This window comes from Silene latifolia, chromosome X, assembly GCF_048544455.1.
Source record: "Silene latifolia isolate original U9 population chromosome X, ASM4854445v1, whole genome shotgun sequence".
Taxonomy (NCBI): domain Eukaryota; kingdom Viridiplantae; phylum Streptophyta; class Magnoliopsida; order Caryophyllales; family Caryophyllaceae; genus Silene; species Silene latifolia.
In genome coordinates, this window is record NC_133537.1 from 271,551,907 (window position 1) to 271,570,025 (window position 18,119).

At 41.8% G+C, this 18,119-nt stretch overlaps 1 protein-coding gene across 1 annotated transcript; it reads right to left on the reverse strand.

Moving 5' to 3' along the window:
- Nucleotides 1-426: 426 nt before the first annotated feature.
- Nucleotides 427-12,592, reverse strand: LOC141620102 (uncharacterized). The gene is made up of 2 exons (XM_074437059.1): nucleotides 12,098-12,592; nucleotides 427-462 (listed from the first exon to the last, which is right to left on the reverse strand). The coding sequence occupies exons 1-2, from the start codon at nucleotides 12,590-12,592 to the stop codon at nucleotides 427-429; spliced, it is 531 nt and encodes a 176-aa protein (XP_074293160.1).
- Nucleotides 12,593-18,119: the final 5,527 nt, after the last annotated feature.

Genomic DNA, 18,119 nt, shown 5'->3' on the forward strand with positions numbered 1-18,119 from the left:
TCGAGTCCGTGCTGAGTTGGACACGGCGAGGTCGACGATCCAGGCACGGGAACTGAAATCCACCATCCGGGATCAGGAGCTGAAGCGTCGTGAGGATGGGCTGCTGAGACGAGATGCGGAGATTGCCTCTCTTAGGGCTCAGTTGGCCGAGGCGGAGGAGCTCCGTGTTACGATGGAGCGGGAGACGGAGGATAGTTCTCATGAGAGGGGGCCAGATTAGGAGGTGGTGTCTGGTTTGCCCGCGGCTCCTCGTGAGACCGAGATTGGCCCACCGGGAGACGTTGAGTAGTTGTAGTTGTTCGTCCGTGTTTTGGACTTTGGTTTGTTTATATGTACATTTTGCGTGAGGTGGTTTGTATATATGCGTTCTTGGTTTGTAGTTTATTTGTGTTTGGCTTTTTTGTGTTGTGTTTCGGAGAAGCACGGTCAGCGGCTGATTCCTATTTGCTTCGGCATTTGTCCCTGCATCGTTAGTGTAGAAAACAGGCAACAGGTAGCACATACGCATATACGTAAATACGCAAAAGCATTTGATGAAAACAAAAATAACCACGATGACTCGAAGTTAAAATTTAAATCGAAAAGAAACTTTGAAAATTCCGCAACAAGTCGTCACGTTTGGATTTTTAAAATAAAAAGTCATTTCGAAGTTTCGAGAAATTAATCCGTGTTTGAATTAAATCGCGTCGAATTTTGCTGAAATTAATTTGCAACTCGAAAAACTAAAACTTAAACCATCAAGGATGAATTTCAAAAGAGATTTTGCGAGTGTGTTTGATTTTGATTTTTGCGAGATCGAAAACTCGGATTTGAAAGAGTATGAATTTATTTTGAGAAGAATTGACGTCTTGTTATCAATTTTGATTTTTGTGGAAAATGCGAAAAATTTTCGGAATTTTCGACTGTCATGGAAACGATCCGTCGCGGATCGGGGCGACTAGCCCTTCCCCCTTAAAAAAAAGAGAAAAACCTGTATGTTTAAAGCTGCGTCATGGAAACCGTGCCAAATTTCGTAAATCGCGAAAACAAGGAAATGTGAGTGTGAGAAAACACAAAAAATTTCCGGATAGGTCTGAAGAGGCGCGAGCCTTAAGGCCAGAAAATCTATGTGTCAAGAAGAAACACAACTTGATAGGGACTAATCAAGGTGCGGATCCTGGGAATTAGTCCAAAGAGGCGCGAGGCCCTGGGCAATGCAAGTGAGCTTCCCCCTTTTTCGGAAAAAAGCGTTGATGGTTTTGTATAAATAGGGACGTTTGTGCTTCATTGTTTCATCATCCGAAACACGAAAAACATCGTTACGAAAACCTTTCGACTTCTTCCACGAACTAATTCATGGATACTTTCGAAAATAGGTTGCGACATTGGTGTCGGGATTTGTCGTCTCCCGAGAAGTATTAACAAATTGTAATGGAAGTTGGTCAATTGTTGGTGCTTCATCAAGTTAAGATGCAATCCTCATTCCTTGAAGCATGCTCTCAGTTTTGGGATTTGAAACATTATGTTTTCGTTTTTCCGAAAGGTGAAATTTGCCCTCTTGCCGAAGAAGTGGACGCCATTAGTGGGTGGTCGGGTTGTACTCTGGTGCTTCCACTTAAAGATCATAGATCCTAATTAGACTCTCTAATTAACAACAAATTATCTAATAATATGTTAATTTAGTGATCTATGTAACATGCATGCAAATATAAAAGCATAAAATTAAAGATTAAGGAAAAACAATTTCCTTACATTGATATTTATGGTAAAAATGGGCACAAACTAGATCACCTATCTAGTTTGTTCTTGAGCTAAATAAAGACGGATGATCCTCCTAGAAAAACCTTCAAAAAGAAAGTCTCCTTCAAGTAGCACCCAAGAACAACACCCAAATAAAGTTACAAGTATTAACTAGATACTTGTAAAATTAACCCTTGATAATATTTGTAATATTACTAACAAGCTTAGTGAATATTTATTTTTGAATACTAAGAAGCTTAGTAAGTGATGTATATTTATTTTAGAGAGAGAGAAAAATTTTTGTTCACATGTAAAAACAAGTGAGCAAGCTTGTGAAAAAAATGAACAAAAATTGGTCTAAATGGAGGAGGAAAACCGGTGGGAGTGGGTAGGAGTGGACTTGTTTCAATTTTTGTCCAATCTTTATGTCATGCATAATGATCATATGACAGCTTATGGAAGAAAAACAAGCAAAGTGAAATGATTATGATTATAATCATGCACTGCACTCCATTTACACGGTCCAATGTCCCATTTACGGGTCCATTTTGGTTCTTATATTTGTCGCACAAATACGTGTAAATTTTATTTAAACATCGTTTTATGTTTAAATGCTACCCGATTAATTTCATCCAAAACACTCCGTAAATATACGTGTACCACTACACATATTATTTACGTACTAATATTAATCACATTAATCAATTAGTACAGTTTTAGTGAATTAACTATTAATTAACTAAAACCCGTCTCCCAAAATTTATTATTCAATTATCGCATAATTAAATAATAACTGCCGTGCCTCGAGTTCGCAACTCGAAATCTCTCTAAAAATAATCGACTAACCTTTTAGTCTATAAATCAAGGGACTAAATAAATTGTATCTCATACAATTAATTAGTTATCAATTGAGGTTCGTTTCTATAGGTGTGACTGAAAGGGGTCAGTTGATCACCGCCGTCTCACGACAATAACGTCAAACTCTAGTCAGCCAACCGTTATCGATTTACGTTAATCAACTAACGAGGATCAAATAATTAAATATCCTGATGATATTCTTTTAATGAGATTTATTATGTAAACGCACTATTGTGGAGGACACTAACTCCAACAATCTCCCACTTGTCCGACACAAGGTGTGCGCTACCAATTCTCTTGTCCGTTTTAATCTTCCACTCAATGCAAGGTGTCTTTCAGGTCGCACTTGCACATGAACATATCGCGAGTGGTTTTCACGATCGGGAGTGTGACCACCTGACCGAAAAAATCTCCCACAGATTACTTCTGAGCGTGGCCACGCATTTGTAGTCATAACTCCTCGAGTGGCCTTGAGATATAGTTACCCAACGTGGGTGGACAATTCCTGTATGCCCTATCTATCTTTGCCCAATACAAATCATCATGACTCAGAAGATATCCTTTGGCCTTCTTTCACGGCACGACCTAGGACAAAAACCAAAGTCACTCAGAAACTACATTGACTTGGATAATAGTCTCCAGTCAAAAGAATCGACTCATAGCAACATCTTAGAGATCCCTACCACGACCAGACGTCTATAATAGAACTTAGGGACTCTCTAAATGGTCACTGTCCGGCAAAGTGTCACACACTCTGCCTATGTAATCGACTAGTCATCACATATGACCTCATGGTGTTGAACAACCATCAATCGACTTACAATCTAGTCACTCCGAGACGTCACCTCATTAAGTGACTAGGGACAAAATACAATGTTCATCTTATTCACTTGAATAGTGTTCAACATTGTCTCCACAACTTATTCAGATAAACAAGGTATTAAAAATTTAGTCACACTAAATAAAAGATTCATAAAAGAAGGAATGCAAAAACAATGAATGTGATTATCATATATATAATAAGAGATACACTATCCAATTATTACATATCCATAATCTAAAGAAAATCTGGTATTCGTCTCAATCCCATTGCGACGACATGACCATCATGCTTAGTCTTTGATAAAGGCTTGGTTAAAGGATCAGCAATATTATCATCTGTCCCAACCTTACAAATGTCAATTTCCTTCCTTTCCACATAATCTCTAATTACATGGTATTTCCTTTCAATGTGTCTAGATTTGTTACTAGACTTCAGCTCTTTGGCTTGAAAAATAGCTCCACTGTTATCATAATATAGAGTGATTGGATCTTCGGTGGAATGGACTACTCCTAGTCCCTCCATCAATTGCCTAATCCAAACAGCTTCCTTTTGCAGCCTCAGACGCTGCAAGGCACTCAGCCTCTGTTGTAGAATCTGCAGTAACGCTTTGCTTGAAGCTCTTCCAGCAAAAAGCTCCTCTATTTAGCATAAACACATAGCTGGATTGGGATTTCATATCATCCCGATCGGTTTGGAAACTTGCGTCCGTGTAAGCTCTTACACGCAACTCAGTTTCTCCTCCAAACACTAAGAACGAATCCTTAGTCTTTCTCAAGTACTTAAGGATGTTCTTTACGGCTATCCAGTGACTCTCACCAGGCTTGGCTTGATAACGACTTGTCATGCTCAAGGCATACGCAACGTCGGGACGAGTGCAAATCATAGCATAAATGATAGACCCAACAACGGAAGCAAAAGGGACGGTCTTCATGTGTTCAATCCCTTTAGGGGTAGAGGGAGACTGTGACTTGCTCAAAGTAATCCATTGGCCCATAGGTAGAAATCCTCTTTTGGAGTCTTAGCTCCGGGTTTAATGGGTACCCTGTGCTCAAAGTAATCCATTGGCCCATACAACGCAAATTTTGTTCATGGGCTTAGCTCCGGGTTTAATGGGTACCCTGTGCTCTGTAATTTCTCTGTCGATCCCAAGCATGTCTTTGTAGGACCATGCGAATACGTCCTTGTATTCATGTAGAAGGTCGATGAACAACTGTCTTTCCGAGGGGTCTAGGGTGGTCCTTATCCTAAGTTCTTGAGGTGTGTTATCGGTCCCTACGATGATGGGTTCGGTCTCCTCAATCATGGGCGTCCTATCTTCTCGTTTGTCAAGTTATTTAGCTAGGTGAGGTTGGTAGTCACTCAAGTCAAATTCCTCATATTCGTTCAGAATTGCATTGTAGTTAAATTGAGACGAGTCGTAAGCAAACTTAGCGTTCATTAAGTCGACTTGAGGAAAAGCTCGGATAGGACAGACATCTCGTGGGCAGTCAGAGGCGACATAGTAGAGGAGGTGGCCCCTGGAACAAGCTCCAAGTTGCTACCTTCTACGGGAGTGGGGATGACCGTAGTTGACTCAGCCTCTGAAGCAGCCACAAGTTTGTGATAAAATAGTGGAAATAGGACTTTGACCGGGACATCAGGAGCGCTAGGAGTTAGGACAGACTCTGACTTGGACTCAGACTCAGACTCATTTTCATCTTCACTTCCCTCTTTGAACATAGGGCCTTCTCCAGTTGTGATCTTCAGAATGCGGCCTTGACGATCGGTCCACTTTATAGTTTTCCTCCAGCCTTGTGTACTTTTCTCTGGGTTAGCATCAGAGATTAAGGCAATGGGATCAAACTGGTTATTCTTTAGAGCGATATTGATGATTTCCTCATAGCCGAGGTGCTTCATTTTGTCTTCTCCGAAGAGGAGACTCACGGCTTTCCAGTCCAGGCAAGGGGTCGATTCGAATTTGATTGACGCAGCTTTGGTGTTGTCGGGGATGAAGTAGCAGCCTTGAAAGACTTCTACACCCGGGTATTTGACCTTTGCTACGGGGTCGTAGATTGGCTCAGGAAAGCCGTTGTAGAGCTCGGACTCTCCCTTGGGGACGAAGTATTCATTGAGAGTCAAATGGTAGTGTCGGAGGATGACTCCATGCTTCTTGCGCTTCCGTATTAGGAGATTCATTTCCTAGATGTCTTTATCGGTCGGCTCATAGCCTAGCCCGAAGGGGATGTTGGGGACCTTAGCCTATTTCATGGGAGGCAAGGTGTTCTTTAGTGGATTGAGAGGTAGGCCTTGGAAATATCCCTGGCACATCAAGATGTGGTTGACTGTGAGGTTCGAGAACGGGTCACAATCAAAGGGTGCAGATTCATCGGTTTAGGCATTCACAGCTTGGAATCCCCTCATTTCACTGTCGTCCTCTTCAATGACCTGAGAGGCTATTCTCTTCTTTATGATAGCCTTGATCGAGGATGCAGGTATTGTGATTGTTTTCCCATTGAAAGGGATCCTGATTTTCTGATGAAGAGTTAAGGTGACGGCCTTGGCGGCGTGAATCTAGGGGCGTCCCAGAAGCATGTTGAAAGAGGCGTCGATATCGACCACCTAAAAACTGGGTTGTCTTTCCAGGGATCCAGTTGCAATGGTCAAGGTGACAAGCCCTGCGACCTTACGATGAGTGCTGTCATAGGTGCGTACTCCTTGATTGGTCGAGACCAAGTCAGCTTCCTTGATACCCATCTTATAAGCCTTCTTGAGGGGAATGACGTTGACCGCAGATCCGTCATCCACGAGAACCATGGGTACATTCTTCTTGATGCATTGTACAGTGATGTACAGGGCCAGGTTATGGTTGGCTCCGAACGGAGGGATATCTTCGTCGAAAAAGATGACTTGGTTATTTTGGTCGGGGACATCCCTGGTCATGTGTGCTACCACTTCTTCAGGAGAGGAGGTAGAGGGAACTTTCAACTTTCCCAAGGCTTGTAGCAAAGCCTGCCGATGTTCAAAGAACGTAGCAATCAGTTGCCAAATTGAAATTTCGGCCTTCGTCTTTTGTAGTTGTTTAAGGATTGAGTTTTCGGGAACCTTGGGTTGAATATCCATATCAGGGACGATTTGTTCATTTGTTGTTGGATTAGTTGTTGTATTGTTCGGATTCTGGTAGGGGCGTCCGACCGGGTAAGGTGACCGATCTCTTTTGCCCGCTTGCCTTTTCCCGTAACAATGTAGACATCCTCTGCGTCATCTCTACAGATACCGTTAATCTTGGGATGGCGAGGGTACCTTGGAGGGGTATTCCTTGGTGTATTTTGGGTGCTTGGAGGACTCTCCCTTTGGCGTGATGTTGGTGTTGGTGGGCTGAAAATCAGCCGGTGGTAGGCGTCCTCAAGTCGGGTGATCCTTTCTGAGAGACTGGCTATGGCTTCTTCAACCTGCTAGAACATGGTGAGCATGGTTGTGGCGCTGAATATGAACATCCCATCCGGGGTGTCGTTTTCCAAGGCATTCACCTCGTCATCAATAGGTATGATGAGGTGTGAGCAATCCAGGGTTGGCTCGTCATTAGAGATGGCATGTATTGCCAAGGGGTTTGTCTTGTTATTCGGTTTGGTTGGTGGAGGTAAAGGTAATTCCCCTTTCTCAATCATATCATGAATGGCGTGCTTTAGTTTGAAGCAAGCTTTCATGTCATGACCTTTACCCTGGTGGTATTGGCAGTAGGCATTGGGATTCCAGAAGCGGGTTTTCTTGGCCTCGGACGGGTCTGGAGTAGGCCCAATTGGCTGTAGTTTCCCTTGGTCCATGAGTCTTTTTAGGGCACTGGCATAGGTTGTTCCTAAGTTCGTGATTACCCTTTGAGAACGCTCAGTTTTCTTTGTGGATGGTTCGAGAAGATTGACCTCATCGATTTTGTTTGTCTGACCATAGGGGCGAGATCCAGTTGATATAGACCCCTGATAACCTCTACCGGTGGTTTTGGCTAGAACGCCCTTGCGGAGGTCGTCTTCAATGCGGGTTCCGAGGATTTACAGGTCCTGGAACGTTTTGATGTTTTGATATCTCAGCAGGTTGGCATAAACTGGACGGAGGTTGTTGACAAACTTCTCCACCAGAGTTGATTCACTTGGCTTACTGACCAATTAGGTGCTTACCCTCCTCCAACGGGTTAAGAATTATGTGAACCCTTCTTTATCATTCTGAGTCAGGACTTCAAGAGTGCGGGTGTTGGCTTGGATTTCGAGGTTGTCGGCGTACTGTTTGGAAAATTCAACGGCGACTTCACCCTTAGTGGTAATGCTCTTAGGGTCGAGGGAATAGTACCATTAGCGGGGAATCGGCTCCAGGGATTATGAAAAGATCCGAGTAAAAAGTTCTTGTTTGACTCCCTTCATGGACATGTAATCCTTAAAGGCCCAAATGTGATTGATTGGGTCCTCCACACCCTTAAACTTGGGCACATCAGTTAAGGTAAAGTTGTCAGGCAGCTGATCCCTGACGGGTTCGAATCTTCGATTGTTCTCAAGGTGGATGTTGTTACCACGGGCTAGGAGTTGTTCTTCCAAGAGCTTGAGCCTTTTCTCAGTTTCAGTCAAAGGCGGAGTGTTATGTTCTCTAGTTTCCTTGTTTTCCAAGGTGTCGATACGGGTCTTGACACGGTCCAGGGTGACCTTAAGGGCTGTGAGCAGGCTGGCTAACTGAGCAGTTGTGAGATCTCGGTTGCCATCGTTGTCGGATGAAGCTGAAGACGGGGCCATGGCTCTGAAGCAGAAAATGGCTCACGTTACTTCCAGATCCGAGACGGTTTAAATGACTAAACGCAGACAACACAAAAGACGGAAGGACACTCTGACCCAACAAGATGAGGGTAACCGTGTGTGGCGCCTCGGTGCTGACTCGATTTATGGTGTGACGGTGTTGACCGGACTTTGACTCGCGTTCAACGTAAGAGCGTGACGCCGTTGAACGAGTCTCGAGGTGAGACGACTCATAAGTAAAGACCCATAAGTACGCTTGCTTAGACTCGATAGACACGAGGCGGAATTGGAATAGTGGATTGAAATTTTCGAAAATAGAAATTTTCAAAAAGACTCATTTATCGATTTATGGACGGCTTCCGAAGAGTAGGGATCTTCAAAAGGTCGACCAGTTGAAAAGGTGTCTTAAGTTTATTTTCAAAAGACGGTTTGAGTTTGAGTTGCGGCGGCTCTGAAAACAATGTGTCGTTTCCGAAGACGGCCTTCAAATTCAAAATCGTGTGTTTTAAAAATCAACTTTCGAAAGGTTTGAAAAAGTTGTGGTCCCTAGGACGGTGTATGGTCCTCGGGATTTGAAAAGCCTCGAAAAAGGGTGTGTGTCATTTTCGGGTTTTGAAAGAGCCATTGCGTCGGCGCAAGATGGGTTGAAATCCGTGTCTTGATACGGAGATTATAACGGCGTAAAAAGGTGTTTTTGAAACGGTTGTGAAAACCGGGTTTGAAAAATCGTCATTACGACGGCCTAGGAAGGCGTGCCTTTTGAAATAGTTGTAGAAAACCGGGTTTGAAAGTCGTCATTACGACGGCGTAAAAAGGCGTGCTTTTTGAAATGGTTGTAAAAAATCGGGTTTGAAAATCGTCATTACGACGGCCTAGAAAGGCGTGCTTTTTTAAATGGTTATAGAAAACCAGTTTTGAATCGTCATTACGACGGCCTAGAAAGGCGTGCAACGGTCGGCGAAAGACCGAGGTTTGAAAATGGCCATTATAACGATGTGAAAGGGTGTTTTTTTTTAATGTTTGAAATGACACAGAAGGACTTATGATCACATAACACATAAGCACTCGCAGTTCATTATATTATGCATAATGCTGACACGGGTTTTGGCTTAAAAGGGTGGGTTACAAACTAAGCGATCAAACTCCGATTTTTGAGAGGGATACCAATCCAAACAAAATGTGTAAGGAGGGTTCCCTAGCCTCATGCACGAAGGAAATGAAAGCTCTTTGACGAAACAGAAATGTTAACGTCAACGGTATGCTTGACTCAATCGGGATTCGAAACGCGGGGATGAGAAAACTCACGCCGACGGGACGAGCCAATTGGTCAATAAAGGTTAGGTTGTAGACCTGGACAAGGAACCCAACTTATGACCGTAATATCAATTAATGCATTCCAACCAAGAGCTCGTTTGAATCTCACCATCTAGGGATCACAAAGACTTAAGTCTTCTAGTTTTCCCCAGTAGAGTCACCAATCTGTGGACATAGGCCACCGGCACGCCATGCCAATCTCTTGGACATGCGGCAGTCTGAAAGCCACGCTCAGTGGCGTAAAAATGCTTTCGACCGAATCGCTTTAGATCGGTCTGTTTCGTCTCGGCAAGGGTCTCGAAACGATGTAAGAGATGTTCGTTGTCGCCACCAAGCATTTGTGGGATGCTTGGAACCCATTCGAATCCACTTTATACCTAAGTCAACCAAGGGAAAAAGTGGTGCTTGACATATGTACTAAAGATAAGGAGTCGTTCCTCTTTAGCATCCTATTTCTAGAATGACTTTCGTTCGCCCTGGATAAGGTCGTCCACTATCCAAAGTTTCGGACTTAGAGGTGAAGGTACGTATGTGGAAGACCTTTAATCGGACACCCATTAATCGGACACTCAATCCCGCCCGCGGTAGCTGCCTCTACTGATCGATCTTGGTTGGTTGAATGCAAAAGTTGATAAAACGGGTAAATGCATGAATGCGCATCCACAAGTTTAAACCTACCATGTGAGCTTTCTATGTCGGTTGTTTATCCAAATATCAAGTAATTGATGTCAAGTTGGATTTATTGTTGATTTGCATGCAAGACGGAAATTAAACATCCATTTACCGAGCTAGTTTTATGGTGCATAACGTGATCCATTTGTCTTAGAAAGGCGTTTTGCAAATACAAGGTAAAAGGAGCAGGCTTGCCATCTGATTCGTCCTGTATTCGGGTTAATCGAAGTCGGGATCGTCCTAGACAAGTGCTGGAAAGGAAGCAGGTCCTGAATCAGGCAGCCTATTGAGGTGCGAGCCATTAGGCGATGCAAGGGGACCTGTCCTGGTTTGAAAACTGGAAATCAGTTGGTCTGCTTAGGCGCGAGGCAGCAGACGATCCAAAGGGATGTCTTCTGATTGTTGAAAACGTTTGTAAAACGGTTTGTAAAACGGTTTGTAAGGGGGTATTTGAACCTGTCTTTGTTTGAAAAGGTCGTTTAGACCTCATTTGTGCTAATGTGAAGAACTTGACTTGAATAGTCATCATTATATTGATGATATTCGATATCGAGTTCGATTTTGCAAGCTTGACATGAATAGTTTTGAAAAGTGATTATGAACTAATTGTATTAAGTTCATTGTTTTGTAATTAGTCAATGATTATCATTGTACTCGGGTTTAAACCGACATGGTATGTGGAACAAAGGATGATTATGCATGTATGACTAATATGGTTGTTTTTTAAATGTAAAGAAATGAATAAAAGGTTTTAAAATTCCTTTTAAAATGTAATTAACCAAATATTATCACCGAAATACGGATTAAACCGTCATGGTATGAAGAACCAAGGGTGAAATTGATTTATGGTGAAAAAGTTTATCATAAAAATGATTTGAGACGGTAAAAACGGGGTGTAAAATGAAATGAAAAATGGAAAGAATGAACTCAAACACGTTTGAGTTCTGACCTGGACACCCCCATTGAGGCGCGAGGTACCTAGTAGTGACTAGGGCCTTCTGTTACCGGTCAAAACTCGGTTTTGGCTCATTCGATCCGTATATTGGACCATGTTATGCATGTTTTAGCATGTTAAGGTCATAAAAACAGATAAAAAGACATGAAAGAAGAGGATTATTACACTCTCATACTTACATGCTAGGTTGAAGACGAGAAATCGACGGAAGTGTAAAAACTTGTTAGGTCGAAAACTCTGTTGAAAACCGTTTTAGTAATGTAAAGAGTGTTTGTTTAGTTTAGTGATTGTGTAGTTGGTCGAAGTGGTCGGTCAAGTGATTTAATGCACGATGACGGTACCAAAAAATGTGTGTGGCTTATATTTTCGATCGGTAGGTCGAAAATACGTGTCGGTTTGTGACTTGAGAAGTCGAGTCTAGAATTTTAAGGGAGAAATGAGGGGACGGACACTCGCATACCTTCAAATGGTGGCATTTGAGGGGTATTTATAGAGGATTTTGTGGTTGTGTGCATTTTGAACGACGTGGCCGCATGGGCTACTCGAAGAGACGCCGCCATTTCGCGGGTCTTCGAGCTGTCTTGTCACTATCACACATTTGAAATCATGATTTGTTCTATCCTAGGTTTTGGATGACATGATTGTTGTACTTGACCATTCAAGTATACCGGGTATACTTAACATGGAACCTCTGTGATGTTTGTTTTTTGTGTTTGACTCGGTTTGACTCGTTGTTGGAGCCGGGATTTGAATTTTTGAGTCGGTTTTTGGTCCGGTGTCGGTTTTGACTCTAGTTAGTATCATTGCGACCCCTTCGTCATGCATAAAACACTCCATGTACCTTTAAAAAGTTTTGAAAATATTTTTTTTCGAAATCGTTTTGAGTTTTCTGACGTATAGTTATACAAAACTGTCGATTAAACGTATCGATTCCTAAGCATGTTGTAGTCCGATAATCATCGGGTGTTTGTTGGGATTCGACAGATACTGGGTATCTACACCTACTCTGACTGGAATATCCTCTAAAACACCTAGAGGGCATTTAAGAGATCTGTCAGCCATCTGCAAGGTCATGTTAGTGACATGAAGTTGACCCATATTTAACTTTTGACAAACTGAATATGGCATAACACTAACGCTAGTACCTAAATCGCAAAGGGATTTATATATAGCAATAATACCAATATGACAAGGAATAGAGAAACTCCTTGGGTCTTTCAGTTTAGGAGGTAAATTAGCTTGCAATGCTGCATTGCACTCTGCAGTGAACGCGACTGTCTCCACTTCATTGAAAGCCCTATTCATTGTCAATATCTCCTTTAAAAACTTTACATAAGCCGGCACTTGAGTGACCAACTCAATAAATGGAACACTCACTTGAAGATTTTTCTCTACCTCCATGACCCTTCCAAACTGTTGATCAAGCTTGGATTTCTGCAATCGTTGTGGAAAAGGTAGTGCAATGGCAATGGGCTCAGCTTCTTTTACTTTAATACTCATTTTGGAGGATCCGTCATCAGTTACGGGGGTTACTCGATCAAGTACAGGGGTCACTCGATCGAGTAACCTATTGTCACCAAAAGTCGTAGCTGAACAACGAGATGTATCGAAATCTGGGGTGGATACTCGACCAATCCTGGTTGGACTCGATCGAGTACATACAACTTTTCTCGCTTTTTCGCCTTTTTTCTTATCCCGTGTTTTATCTTTGCTTATTTCTTTCTCATCATCACTCAACTCCAAGTTACCTAACCCCTTATGATTCATGTAGGGGACCTCTTCTTCATCAATGGGCATCTCCGGACTTTGGTAAGTAGTACCGCTCCTTAGTGAATAGCATTAACTTGTTCATGTGCTTGTTTTCCTTGAGGAGGAAGATTGTCGGGCTGTTTTGAGGGATTTTGAACCGCCAATTGAGCAACTTGAGTGTCTAACATCTTGTTATGAGCAATAAGTTCAGAAATTTGAGCCATTTGCTTTTGTTGAATTAGCAAAGTTTGTTGCAATAAAGTTTTTATCTCAGCCATATCATTACTAAGAGCTTGTGGAGGAGGTTGCATCTGCTGAAAACCTCCTTGATTTTGTCGAACAAAATTCCCTTGTGGTTGATTACCGCGATTCTGGGGAATAACATAGGCATTTTGCTGCGGGGCTTGATTGAATACGTTCTAACTTTTTTCAGGGAAGAAGTTAGAATAAGGAGTACTTTACTTGAACTCAAAAGCATGAACTTGTTCAATTGTACTCATACATCTGGCCGCAGTGTGGCCATCAATCCCACATATTTCACAGGACACTTCTTGTTGAACCATGGCATAAACCGTTTGCTGCTTTTCCAAAGACTGAGATGTCTTTAATTCGGCTATTTTAGCAGTGGCCTCTAACTGTTCCGCAACAACATTATCCAATCCACCTCTCTCTTACTACCTCTGGGGTTACCATACTCATCAGTGTGAGTAGCTATCTGATCGATCATATTCCATGCAGTATCATCATTGGTATTATCTTGGAATCTCTCATTGGTTGAAGAATCAAGTACTGCTCGATGATCATCATATAACCCGTTGTAAAACTGGTTGCAAAGAAACCACTTCTAAAAACCATGATGGGGGACTGAACGAACTAGCCTCTTGAAGCGAACCCATGCCTCATTCAAATCTTCAGTGGGACTTTGTTTGAAGCTGGTGATTTGACTTCTAAAGGTGTTGATCTTCTACGGCGGAAAGTATCTCTTGTAGAATGTAAGAGCTAAAGTATTCCAGTGAGTAACCCCATGATCCTCCATATCTAAATCACGGAGGCATTCGGCCGCCCCATCTCGCAAGGAAAAAGGAAAGAGAACCTGCTTCACCTGATCTTGAGTTACTCCTGCAGTCAGTTGAATAGAGCAATAATAATCAGTAAACTTGTCCATATGCTTGGTAGGATCCTCATTAGCTCCCCCCCCCCCCCCAAACAAGTTTCACTCCACTAAGTTGATGTAATTAGATGGACGAATCTCAAAAGTGCCTTTATCTGTAATAGGTAGCTTGAATCCCTTGGGGATAGAAGCCAAAGTGGGCTCGGAATGACTAGCAAGAGTAGGCATCTTTATTGGATCTGTGGCAGAAATTAGCTTGTCCTCTTCTATGGACTGATGTTCTTCAAATGTAAAAAGCTCGTAATAGGCGTCAAGTGTACTCAAGTCTTCCACCTGACGAATTTCTCTCTGAAAATTCCATCTGTATCGAAAAGTTCTCTCTGGTTCGGGGTCAAAAGGTATAATCTCCGACCTGTTAGACCTGGGCATACACAGAACTAACAAGGAAAATATCAAACTGTCTCAAGGAACTGATGCTCCCTGAGACAAAAGACAAAAATAAACACAAACAAATAGAAAAATTATTGCCTTCCCGGCAACGGCGCCAAATTTGATAAGTATTACTTTAATCAAAATAAACCTAAATTACTACTAACTAATATCTAGTGGCAAGAAGGGTCGAATCCACAGGGAGGCGAGTTAATTATTCTAGTTTGTTGATATTTAAGTATGTCTTAAAGTAACCATTTTCTTGAAGGAATTGATTGGTTTGCTAAAACTAATTGCCTTGTAAATAAAAGGTGAATTCAATAATATTAAAAAGTTTAGGGATCAAGCTCACTAGGTAGTTATTCGGGGGGTGTCTTTTAACTAATTGATAGAGAGATTTATGTTGTTTAAGGTCATATGATCAGTCGATTCTAATATGTCCTTTAGATCTAACTTAACATGTGGTCGCTATCATTAAGTTAATTCTATTCAGTTATTGTAGCCTTTACTAGTCTTATCCCGGTCGGTGAAAATCCTAGTTTGCAACACTAGTTAATTAATCCTGCAGAAACTAATCAACTAGATTCATAAAAATCAACTGAACAACAAAAAAGAATCAATTTAACTAACAATTCATTAATTACCCCCTTCTAACAACTTAGATCCCCATTCACCCTAGATTATGAAATTAGCTACTCATAATAATAATAACAACAACTATAACAATAGAAGAAAGCATAATTGAAAACATAATAAGATGAACAATAATAAAGCAATTGTAATAATAAGAACTTTGAATTAATCAATAACTAAAGAAAGATTAGTACCGTAATTAGAGAGTGCTTAGATCCGGAACAATAGCAATAAAAACTAAACTAAAGGTTTATATGAGTTTTTAGGTAAAATAATACGTAATATACAATAGGGCACGGATGGGGTATTTATACTTAAATATAAAACGATTTAGGAACCTTGCGCAAAAAGTCGTCAGAAAATAGGATATTGGATCGAGTACACACCCACTCGATCAAGTATAGAGCAACTCGATCGAGCATCTCCACTTCTCAACTCTTTCTCGTGTAATCTTCTTCTTCACTTCTCTTCCTTTGTTCCTCTAGATTTCCGTGCCATGATTCGTGTATTACTTCATGCCATCTTCACGGTACTATATTTCATTCTTTTACTCCATAATACATCATTCCTGCATTAAACACCAAATAGCAGAAGTAATTATATTCTAATATAAATGGCATATAAACAATATAATTTAGCACGAAAACCGTATCAAAAGTAACTAAGGGGAGGCATATAAATATGACTCATCACGGCGGACATCAACAAAGGAAGTTCACCTATAATCAAGCAAAATCTTATTCGGGGGGATCACAAGTGGGCAGTTATGGGAAGCCGGGCGGCTATGGAGGGAGAGTCGCGGGTGAAGGTGGTGGCTTACGATGTTAATATTGCGGTGGCCTTGACCACAAAAGGAATGATTGCACTAGCACTCCTAAAGGGTCCAACCGAAAGTTTCGACAAGGGAGCTCTTACCACATGCCTTCCCAAAGCGGAGCAAGCAACCGGAATTCGGTGGCATGGAACAACCAATGAAATGCAAATTTTAGCTTCAATGGTGAAAATAGCCGCCGAAACTTCAATAGAGGAGCGCCATACAAGGCAACAAGCTACATTGGAGGCCAAACTTCGGAAATTAAGCTGACTAATTCGGCAATCACGATGCAAGGGGAGCCTAAAGCTAGTGTTAAGCTCTTTGCCATGGAGAATAAAAGCGCCGAGGAGGATGCTCATGTTGTCTCGGGTACATTTCTTGTTAACTCCCATCCTTGTTTTGGTTTGTTTGACTCGGGAGCCACACATTCTTTTGTGTCTATGAGTCATGTGTCGACTCTAGGCTTGGGGAGAGTGAGTTAGTAGATGACGACGTATCCTTACCTTCAGGAGAGTCCTTTGTGTGTTCAAAATTGTATAAAGGGTGTCGGTTTGGTGCATGAAACAAACTTTCCGGCAAATCTTTTTGAATTTCCTTTGGAGGGGTTTGAAGTACTTTTTGGGATGGATTGGCTAAGTAAGCACGAGGCTAATATAAATTGTCATCAAAAGAAGATAGCTTTGAAATGACCCAAGGGTGCTAGAGTGTCGTACAAAGGTAACTTTATCGAACCCAACGTGAAACTCATTACGGTGAGGACCTTAAAGTGATGTTTGAAGAAGGGTTGTCCTATGCTTTTGTGTCATGTGTGTGACACTAGCATGGAAAGGCCACAAGCTGAAGATATACCGGTAGTGAGAGAGTTTGTGGATATATTTCCGAAGGAGTTACCCGGATTACCTCCACCAAGGGAAGTAGAGTTTAGTGTGGACATAAAACCAGGAGCGGGACCAATCTCAAAGGCCCCGTACCGGATGGGTCCAAAGGAGTTAGAAGAATTGAAGAAGCAACTTTGTGAATTGGCGGATAAGGGGTAAATTAGGCCTAGTGTTTCGCCGTGGGGAGCACTGATTCTATTTGTGAAGAAAAAAGACGGTACTATGAGGTTGTGTATCGACTACCGAAAGTTGAATAGAGTCACCATCAAGAACAAATATCAATTGCCAAGGATTGACGACTTATTTGATCAACTTAGTGGAGCCGGTATGTTTTCAAATATCGACTTGAGATCGGGCTACCATAAATTAAAAATAAAGAATGAGGACATGCCAAAAACCGCGTTTCGATCAAGGTATGGGCATTATGAGTTCATAGTGATGCAGTTTGGATTGACAAATCCCACGGCCGTGTTCATGGACCTCATGAATAGGGTGTTTAGTCCATACTTGGACAAGTTTGTAGTGGTGTTTATAAATGACATCTTGGTCAACTCTAATACCAAAGAAGAACATGAAGAGCACTTGAGGATCGTGTTGCAAACTTTAAAGGACCATCAACTCTATGTCAAGCTTAGTAAATTTGAATTTTGGTTGGAGAAGGTGGCTTTCTTAGGGCATGTGGTGTCTAATAAGGGAATGGCCGTGGACCCATGCAAGATTGATGCCATATCAAGGTGGGAGGCGTCAAAGAATGTCGCGGAGATAAGGAGTTTTCTTGGTCTAGCCGGCTACTACCAAATATTTGTGAATGACTTCTCAAAGATTTCTAGGCCATTGACATCATTGACGAGAAAGGAAAACAGTTTCAAATGGGACGAGAGTTGTGAGACGGGCTTCTTGACCCTAAAGGAACGCCTAACCACGGCTTCGGTGTTAGCCTTGCCGGAGGGAAGTGAGAATTTTGAAATTTATACCGATGCTTCAAAGAATGGTCTGGGATGTGTGCTCATGCAAAATGGTAAAGTTATTGCTTATGCATCGCGACAATTAAAGCCATATGAGGAGAATTATCCAACACATGAGCTAGAATTGGGAGCCGTTGTCTTTGCTTTGAAGATACGGAGGCACTAACTATATGGAGCAACCTTTAAGGTGTTTCCCGATCATAAAAGTTTGAAGTATATTTACACCCAAAAGGAGTTGAATATGAGGCAAAGAAGATGGATTGAACTCATTAAGGATTATGACATAGAAATAGTATATCATGAAGTAAAAGCTAATATGGTAGCCGATTCTTTGAATAGGAAGTCGGTTTACTCTTTGTGTACCGCTTTGTCCATGTTAAGGCTAAAGGAAGAAGTGAAGAACATGGGTATTCATATGATATGAAAAGGGGAGGCAATCGGAGACATG

Bases quoted from the DNA above. Each gene is read 5' to 3' on its own strand.
- LOC141620102 (XM_074437059.1), bottom strand. From the start codon at position 12,592: ATGAGTATTAAAGTAAAAGAAGCTGAGCCCATTGCCATTGCACTACCT. The intron at 463-12,097 runs GTAGGTGTAGAT...CTAACGATGCAG, and splicing joins TAGAGGATATTCCAGTCAGA to GGACAAATGCCGAAGCAAAT.